This window comes from Alosa pseudoharengus, unplaced genomic scaffold (assembly GCF_046254945.1).
Source record: "Alosa pseudoharengus isolate Yale_2024_CS ecotype anadromous, Long Island Sound unplaced genomic scaffold, YU_APseudo_1.1 YU_APseudo_1.1_scf_71, whole genome shotgun sequence".
Lineage (NCBI taxonomy): Eukaryota > Metazoa > Chordata > Actinopteri > Clupeiformes > Clupeidae > Alosa > Alosa pseudoharengus.
In genome coordinates, this window is record NW_027468861.1 from 5001 (window position 1) to 15000 (window position 10000).

Genomic DNA, 10000 nt, shown 5'->3' on the forward strand with positions numbered 1-10000 from the left:
CAATCATACAAGTACAATGTGTAATGAAATGCTCACATGCCTGACTCCAATGACTGTGTGAAACAGAATAAAATGTGGTGATGTAATATTTTAACTTTTCAAAATGTCAATAGATATGACTATGCAGTGTAAGTAGATATGCAGATATATAACGTGAATGCATTGTCATTCAGTATGCACAGATAAGCTCCTCAGTCCCTCAGCACTGGCCTTCAGGCACTAATGTTTCCCTGACCACAGCACAGAGAAGAGGCTATTGTTGGGATGACTGAGACATTACATTACATTACATTACATTTAGCAGACACTTCTTGACCAAAGTGACTTACATATGTCAGCTATATTACAAGGGATCACATTGTCCCCGGAGCAACTTGGGGTTAAGTGCCTTGCTCAAGGGCACAACAGTGGAAACTTTCAGGCTACTGCATGCTAGCCCAGCTCCTTAACCACTACACTTCCACCGCCCCGAGACCTTTGATGATTTTGTTGGCTCTGCACCAACACCTTCTAGTGTAAAAGGGCGGACAGTGCCCTCCTGGTGGTGTGGACAGTGCACATCCTCTGCAGGGCTTTACGGTCTTGTTGTCTTCTAGTCCCATATGAGGATGTTATACTCCCTGATAGAACACTTGAATGAAGAATGACATTTCTGAATGGCCTACTCTAATCCAGTCTGAGCCTCGTGTGTGTGTGTGCGCGTGTGAGTGTGCATGCGTGTGTGTGTGTGTGTGTGCACGCGTGAGTGTGCATGCGTGTGTGTGTGTGTGTGTGTGTGTGTGTGTGCGCGCGTGAGTGTGCATGCGTGTGTGTGTGTGTGTGTGTGTGTGTGTGTGTGTGTGTGTGTGTGTGTGTGTGTGTGTGCGCGCGTGAGTGTGCATGCGTGTGTGTGTGTGTGTGTGTGTGTGCGCGCGTGAGGTGTGCATGCATGTGTGTGGGTGTGTGTGTGTGTGTGTGTGTGTGTGTGTGTGTGTGTGTGTGCGCGCGTGAGGTGTGCATGCATGTGTGTGGGTGTGTGTGTGTGTGTGTGTGCCTGCGTGTTGGAGTAGGGGAATATGCGCCTACTCTAGTCCATCTGAGCCGCGCTGCCGCCACATTCTAGGATTAGATGAGATGTCACAATGGTGGTGCCGTGGCAACTTTAGGTGTCGTATATCTTGGTGAGAACTGCAGGGAAATGCCCAGAGAACTCCTGAGACACAGTGACACACAGCGACAACTGTGACCCTCATGTTACACTGAGGGGGAATACCAGCAGATTGCACATGAATTGCACATGCATTCTCAAACAGAAACACTCCCATACACACACACACACACACACACACACTCAACCACTATGACTAATGAGAAACGATGTGTTGTGTCTTGCAGGATGATGGCAAGAGGGCAAACGTCACCTGGGACACCTGGGGCAGGACACACCTGAAACTCTAGCACACTCCATTCTCATGGCTTCTCTGTGTGTCCTACCCCTCCACTCATTTTATCCTCTCTCTCTCTCTCTCTCTCTCTCTCTTATTTTCATCCTTTTCTCTTCTCTCCTCTTCTTTTTTCCTCTCTGTCTGTCTTTCTCTGACTCTCTTTGTGTAGTGCATCATTCCTTAACGTGCAGTTGTGGCATGATGGGGGATTTAAATCAAATCGATTTCCTCTTGTGACCTTAACAAAGCTAGAGGAGCAGGATCTGCACCCACTCATTAGTTTCAGTCGTTTGCTGTACAGACAACACCCCTGCATGCAGAATCACACCTCCGCTAGCGACACAAACATCAAACACTATGACATTTGTACAAATAACCAAAAATGTGACTAAAACATTGCATCATAGTTCTTTTTGTCAGACATGTTTTTGACGCAAAAAGATAAAACAAATAGCATAACAATCAAATATGAAGTTAAGTTTCTTTTTTAATCTTGTGTGGGATTTTTTTTTTGGGAGGGAGATCCCTCTCCAGTGACACAAATGGTGTTCGCTTTGTGCTGCTACATGACGTCCATCTGTCTGCATCCTGTTTGAGACGAACATCGCCTATAGCTCCGCATTGAAATGTGTTCTAGTAGCTCTCTGTGGGTGTGTGTGTGTGTGTGTATTTTGTGTTGCTTTCTCTCTCTCTTTTTTAAAGTAAATAAAGTTTTTTTTAAAAAGCTATCGGGTGAATGTCCACATCAGATCAGCTCAGTGCCCAGTGACCTCGGTCACTCAGCCCCCCCCCCACACACCCTCTACCCGCGTTCTGCAGTTTGTGTTGTCTGTGTTATTTATTTATTTATGTTCTTATTTAAATTACAATATATACAAAATCAGTGTACTTAATCTGCATATTGATGAAGCCTGTAGTCTCCATTTTGCCTCAGAACAGGTCTCTCTCTCTCACACACACACACAGCCGTGACTATAGAGGTAATTTCCGTCTAACTAAACTCCTAGCCTTGGCAAACATTTCTGTTGCTCTCTGTTGCTGGCCAGCGTCTCGTATATTAGCCGCTCAGGGGCACTCCCAACCTAGCTGAGCTTCTGCTGACGCACCCTGTGGGCACTCTGTCCCAGCTGTGCCCCCCCCCCACCCCCCACCCCCCACCCCCCCATCCTCTGAGTCAGCAGTGCCCAGCCAGGGTCTGACTCACTCACTCCCTCTCCACTGCGGTCCACGCAGAGAGCAGGACCACAGCAGAGCCACAGCCAGCCATCTCACTGCCCACACACAGGCTGCTGGTGGTGGCCAGGGAGGGAGGAGAAAAGGGGTGTGTGAAAGGGTAGGCTCCCTTAGGTCACGGCGGTCATTTTGAGAGCATAATTCCTGCTGTGCCAAGTGGCGTGGGCACTGGTGGTCAGTCTGCTACTCTCTAGGCGTGCTCGTCACCTGTCTGTCTACAAGAGAAACGCAGTTCTCCTGCCTTATGAACTCCATATCCGCTGTAGCTTAATCAACTAGAGTTACTCAAGAATGTGATTAAAAGCCTTAAACGTCTCACAAGCCGCTTGCCCTGGTTGTGTGTAAACTGAAATCTATCGGCCTTTCCTTGGCCAAATCCAAATAGCGAACAAGCAGGAACAGGTGTCTGTGTAATCTCCTGTGTGGAGGACCCACTGTCTTGGCGAGTCACATGTGTGAGGTGAGGGTGTAGTTCACTCGTTTAACTCTGGGTATGAGGGGGTGGATGGAGGAGAGAGCTGAAGTCACTGGCACTGTCTTGTGTTTAGAAAACTCTTGATGTGAGTAGAGTGGGCTGCTGGTTACCATTTTCTGTTTATGACCGTTTGCTTTTAGATTGTTTCTCAGGTTTTTTTTTTTTTTTTTTTTTTTGGCCGGTTTTGAAGTTGTCACTTTGCCCTTTGTGTTGGTGGAATACATATCTCAAATAAGTGGAGAAGCTAACGTGTTGTACATGATTCCTAGTCACACAATCTGAACAGTTAGATGAGCATAACAATAAGACTTTGTATAAAATAAACTTTTTAAAATGCATCACCAGCTAGCATGCCAACAAATGTACGTTGATATTGTAAACAACTGTGATCTCTATTAATAAAATGGTCATTTCATGGTTGCCAAAGTGTATACTTTGTCTTTTTCTGCTGCAGCAGATTTTAGCTCTGAGCAAAGAATCACAATTCAATTATTCAAACAATGCAATCCATAGCCTATGTCCCTTGTGCTAAGACTAAATAGGCCACATGTTATAGCATGTCCTTTTTGGTAAGACTAAATGTTCTGCATAGTGACTTCTGACCCACATACACATTGCCTGTTATGCACAAAGTTTAATTATATCATATTATATTATTAATATAGGATTGACATCAAGCCTGTGTGGTCTTTTGAACTGAAAATGTATCTTTTAGCTTTCCCCTATGCCGTGCATTAGGCCTACTGCAGCTTTATTAACCAGCACTGTCAAAACAGCAGTAGGCCTAGGCCTATACTGTAGCCAACAACCGACGCATCGGGCCGCGCAGGACAAGAGTGGCGCGGGGGTAGTTTCCAGCCACTAGATGGCAACGCTACCTCGTTGAAAAACGTAACAAAAAGTCCTCCGCAGACACGATCAAACTCGCGGAGGCGATTATGTATGAGGCCCGGAATACCGCCCACTGGAAAATTATCTGTAATTACTTTAGCTCAGCCTGTTGATGACAGGCGCAGTCTAATCAAGGGTTAGGCCACTTCACGTCAGAGTGTCTGTCTAGAATAAAAAAAGGGTCTAGCCTAGGCTATATCATAAGGTGCCTTAAATAGAGAAGTTTGTAGCCTAGAGCAATATATATTTTTTTGTTGATTGTCGTCTTATGGATATGGCATATGGCAACACGCTTTCTGTGGGCCCGCGCTGAATAGCCTATCCAGCTGCAACGCTGCATTGTGACTGCCTCCGTACGAGAGCGCCGCGTTGAACTGGGCTGGAATTTGTAAACCAAGCGAAGACAGCGCCCGCGCTCATGGACACTAATCTTGTTAAGCAAATTAGCGCAGATCAGCGGAGTCCCCGAGGAATCGCTCGCGCAAGACAGATCAGAGTCCCTTCGACGCTCATGCTGTTAAATAGAGGGAGCAAATTACATCTCCTATCATTCGTGACGAAGAAACCGTCGACCTTTTTAGTGGCGCACTGAGAGGGGGAAATAGGCTGCTCTCTCCATTGAGCACACGCCCCTCCTGTCACATTATTTACAAATATTAGCAATTTTAATAGACCTTGTCGTTCACTGTATAGGCCTATTCTTCTTATAAACGCACCAAGTGACGCGTAGCCTATATGGCAGCTCTCGATCGAGATTTAATCTTAAAAAAGACAAAGTAAATGATTGAGGGAATCTCGTCATCAACATTAACATCTTTATGATTGGGCTATAGAACAAATGCGGGGGTTGGTAAATGACAGCGTGTAAATGCATGTCATCACAATGCCTCCATGGTTTGCCCGTAACATAAACAGCAGTGGACGTGATCAATTTTGCCACAACAAAGGCCCGAATTTTTCATCGGCGTTGGTTGGCAGTAATTGACAGTCTTCAAAAACTTTAGTAGGCTAGGGCTAAATCTCTTTCACAATCAGGCAACTTCACACAATTGTTGAAGGCTAGGCCTGTCAAGAAGTGACAAAAGCTGATTAGCATATGGATTTATAGCCTATGAAGCCTAGTTTTCCAGAATATAGACCCATGGGAATTAAATTTGGTGGCCATAATCATCAGCAACATATAGCCTATACTGCGTCGGAATCTAAAATAATCTGTTCGTGTTCGAGTGCATCTGCGCTGAACACTATATACAAAGATCACAAAAACTGGCCTAAACCCATGCTCAAGCCACGGCCAGCAACTGAGCGCAACTCAGCGCTGCTACGCGACATCCTCGGCGTTTGGCAGCGAGCCAGTAGATTCATCGTGCAGCTGGTGACACCGATTGGCTGAAGGCAGCCAGCCTCGCCCTGGGAGCAGCCGGCGCCCATGTGATTGGCTGTGAGCAGAGGTACGGCTGTGGGCTGATGCCCTTCATGAATATTCAAAAGAAGCCTTGCACTAGTCACTCCACGAGGCCTCACCCATCGGCGTTGCTCAAAAAGAAAGTGTTATCTTGTTGCAGATATTGTTGACTCGCTACTGATAAACATCGATGCATGGGATATTTGCTGCAGGTCAGTTTGTATATATTTTGATATTTTTGCTATTACGTTAACGCTAATGGTGACTAAAAGGGGGATGTAAGTTTTGCGTGTTGCTGCTAACGTCTAGCCTTTCATTTAAAGCATCGTTAGTTACTGTTAACGGTAGCCAGCCAGCCTAGTTTTAATCACATCAGATAATGTTAATGTTGACGTATATTATCTGTTTGTCTATTATTCAATAATAACTTCCCTAATTGATGATATTTCATATTATCTTTAAATAGTTAAATCGTAACTTATAGTGATAAAAAAATAGCGGTAACGTATACCGACTTTTCCTGGTTGAAAAGCTGACTTGTTAAGCCTAACGTTAGCTTTCCTGATGGCTGGCTAGCTGACTGTTCATACTTATCCCATTGCTAACAAGTTAACACTTAACGTTTGGTAAGGAGAAATCTTCTTGCCTAAAATGGTTCATTCAGCTTACGTTAACTGTTCAGTTGTCCTGGTTAATGCTGTCAGTGGTAACGTTAACAACGTATCGATGTTTCTAACTTAACGTTAGCATCTAACGTTAGCTAGATATTTACCTTGCCTTTCCTTCGGCTGTCATTTCAGGTCACGGATCCTGTTACAACCTGGGGGAGATAGCTAACTCACCGGCTTATTGACAGTGTGTGGATACACTATATAAAGACACCAGCTCTCAACATTTCAGTCAGTAAACCATCTAAGACTTGTCTGCTGGGATTGTACTAACGGCTGATTTAAACAGATTCCGTTAGCGTAAAGACAACTGACCTGACGCCAACCAAATTTGCCTTTAGTAAAAGCCGGGAGGTTTTTTTTCAAGATAACGTTAGTGTCTACGGTGAGCCGATTATACACAGCATTGGAACCAGTGAGGTAGGCTACTCGAGCTAGCTAACGTTATCCCTCCAGGCAAATCTACCGTCTGCCTGAACAACGCCTGTCCTCTGTCGTCTTTTCAGAAGCGAATCAAGCTGTCAAGATGATGCAAATATATGATTCCTACAATCAAAAGAACTCTTTGTTCAACTCCATGACTCGCTTCATAGGCGCTGTAAACAACATGGACCAAACTGTAATGGTGCCCAGTCTTCTCAGAGATGTGCCGCTTGAGGAGGAAAAGGATGTTAACCCTGTACGGACTACTGCCACCAATGGTTCGGCTACCTACTTCCCAGACATGTACGGTGACTACGTACTGTTGAAGTCTATCCGAAATGATATCGAATGGGGAGTACTTCAGGCTGAGGAAAGGCGAAAAGAAAAACTTGGCGTAAACGCTTTGGAGATGACTCGTGTCGAGCCAGACGACGAGGACTTGGAGAAGCTTTTTCACTTCCATTTGAGTGGGTTGCACACGGTTCTGTCCAAACTGACCCGTAAAGCAAACACCCTCACCAACAGATACAAACAAGAAATCGGAATTGGTGGTTGTGGGCTTTAGGTGGCCAGTTCACCTCCCAGCGAGGGTTTCGCGGTGATCATACCAAAAAGAATACATCGCGAAGTTGTGGAAGCGAGGCGGCGGCCTGTCCTGGTGGTTCTTAACGAATCTGTTATTCCTTGGATTGGGAAGAGAAAATGTACTTGACATGAATGCTCTGCACTGGTGTCTCCTGCTGTGCTGTTTTGTTTCAATACGATGCTATGTTTGCTGTTGGCACACTGAACCGAGATATACGTGTCTAATAAGGTTGAACATAATATTAATGATAGTTTATTTTAAATACATGCGATGTATATATTGAGACTATATCTGTGTGTTAGCCTTTCTCATGTAGTGATATTATAAAGGCAGCAAACTTTGGCTTAAGTCTGATGCTGGACTAGACAGTTTGCGCAAGCTACTGGCAGCATACTTATCACCAGAATTACAATCCTGAGGTTGTAATGACATCTAATGCTAGGGACATTAAACAGTTCTGAATAATCTATGAAATGGAATACTATGATGTTTCTGTACTGCAAATTTATGGTAGATTGATTGATTCCACGAGATTGTATAGAACAAGTCCATGTTTTGCTTATTGTGTGAATATTTAAATGCCATGTTTTTCTACTGAGTTGCTGGTAAAGAAAATAAAATTTTCCTTTTTTTAAGTATACAAATCAGTTATGTGTGACATTAATTACAGATATTACTCTCTTTTTCCCCCAAGAAAATTCCTTTTATTTTCACAATGCTGCTGGTAGTTTTAGTATAATATCTTGTGGTCTGAAATGTGTCTGAATGCCAAGTGTAGTCCATTTTCCTGTGGCCTGTGTGGGGGCTTTCCATTGAAGAAATTGGAGCTATGCCCGTCCAAGTTGGCCATCGGTGGCTCTCCTGCTGCCAGAGCTGTGGCGATGTCCCATGGACACCATATCTCATCAGTGTGGAGCGTCTGTCTGCCAGGTATCTTCTGAATGCCTTCTGATAGAGATCGGCACACTAACAGTGTTGTCTTTAGGCTTTCACACATTCCTGTAAGACCTGCTTCTGTTTCACATTTTAGAGTAGAAATCATATGATATTTAATATAATATTTTGTATTATATATTACATTATCTATCTATCTATATCATGGACGTGTCATAACCGTGTATCAGCAGCCCGCATTTTTTTAAGTTGTATGTGCAAGTTCATTGGATTGCAGATCAACATGAACCAATCGTTGAGATGAATCCATCCACCAAATCATAAAGGGTAATCAAAATATTACAAGGCTTTGCTCACAAGGGCATGATGTTTTCCTCCTGTTGCCTGTGAACTTGCAAAAGGCCACTGTTTTAACATCGCCTACCTGGGTAGCAGGTTTAACATCCCCTACTTATAGCAGTTTTAACATCCAGACGTCATTATTGGCTTGTATTCTAATTCGGTCAGTAAGTGAAGTATAATGGCGAGCAAAGCCCGCATCCAGCTTTGCTGACATGACACACATTCTGCTTGATCTTGCTTTTTATGCCTTCTACCCCTGCATGCGGAGTTGGTGCATGATGTAATAATAGCCCTTGGCTTGAAAGCTGTGCTGAAATACAGCTCAGAGAATGGAGGCAGGTTGGTGAGAGTCTTTTTAAAAGTGCCTCGTGGAACACATTTATGAACATGAGGGGATATTACACCAATACTACCATTACTACCAAAAGTAGGCCTAAGGGCTGAAGGGAGGGGTGATGCCTCTTTACTGCGATTCATTGTAACGAGATTATACTTTTCAAACGTTTAAATGGTTGACTTAATGAATTGTTTAGACTTTGACCAATTCAAATAAACACATGGTTGGGTTAGTAGATTACCACAATGGAATGCAAGCTCTCTTAGCAACACACCTTTGTCATTTTATAATCTGCAATATAGACAGCATAGCAGGGTCAAAGATCAAGTGATTTCACTTAGTTTCAAGACAGGAATTATAATTTCTCACTAATCCTGGGTTTCTGGAAAGCGCTTTATCCATGTCAATGGGCAGAGTTTCATTATGCAATGCTGGCCGACTCATGTTTGTACGTTCCTCTTTTCTGGTAAACATGCTATTTTGGACGTCTTTGAGAGAACATGTTCCACATTCTTCAGATGAGAGATGAGCAGAGGCTAGGCACGTCATAACTCCATGTTATGAGCACGGCTCAAGCCAAGTTCAAGACAGGCTCTTCACCGAATAACTGCTCATGTGTTAAGTAACGCTCCGGTGTCATAAATGGGATATTGACGGCCATTGGTCTGTTTCAAGGGAACATGTCCATAAGAGGAAAAGGAGCCTGTCAGGACCTTTTTGATAACAAGCAGCCCTGCACATATTGAATAAACAGCTAGTGTTACATTATTCCTTTTGCATTTTCATGAAAACAAATTGGGTGGTCATGTTTCTTAAACTTGGAGCCTAATGGCTGAGATACGGTCAGTTCTGCACTGTCGTCTGTTCTGCACTGTCGTCTGAAAATGAGAGCTGGGCCCAGCAGGCTGAAACAAGAGAAGCACGAGCCATTCAGATGACAGACTGGACTTGGCAGCACCGCCAGGGATGGATTACAGCACGGGCCCGCCGGCCCCAGGGGCCCAAGGGGTCAGGGGGCCCTGAAGCCCAAGCCATTGAATCATTGCCTCAGTATCAACACATCAGGTAGGCTATGAAACTGATCGAATTAAAGTATTGGCCATCCCCAAAATGCACCAGAATACAGGAAATCACATCAAACAAATTAACCCCCCCCCCACACACACACACCACACACACATATGCAACAACTTAATACATCTGGGTCCAGGGGCCCGAAAGTTCATAATCCGTCCATGAGCACCGCTCACCACGAGAGCATCTGTGCTGCTGTCCCAGTCCTTGCCCAGTGACACCCCTTTTTTAAACCCTGACCACTCATG

The 10000-nt window shown here is 44.4% G+C and overlaps 1 protein-coding gene across 1 annotated transcript; it reads left to right on the forward strand.

Moving 5' to 3' along the window:
• The first annotated feature begins 5524 nt into the window (after nt 1-5524).
• mid1ip1b (MID1 interacting protein 1b) lies at nt 5525-7749 on the forward strand. Its single transcript, XM_076273422.1, has 2 exons — nt 5525-5640; nt 6229-7749. The coding sequence occupies exon 2, from the start codon at nt 6623-6625 to the stop codon at nt 7082-7084; it is 462 nt and encodes a 153-aa protein (XP_076129537.1). The 5' UTR covers nt 5525-5640; nt 6229-6622; the 3' UTR covers nt 7085-7749.
• Nucleotides 7750-10000: the final 2251 nt, after the last annotated feature.

Coding starts and splice junctions, on each gene's coding strand:
- mid1ip1b (XM_076273422.1), top strand. CDS start 6,623: ATGATGCAAATATATGATTCCTACAATCAAAAGAACTCTTTGTTCAAC.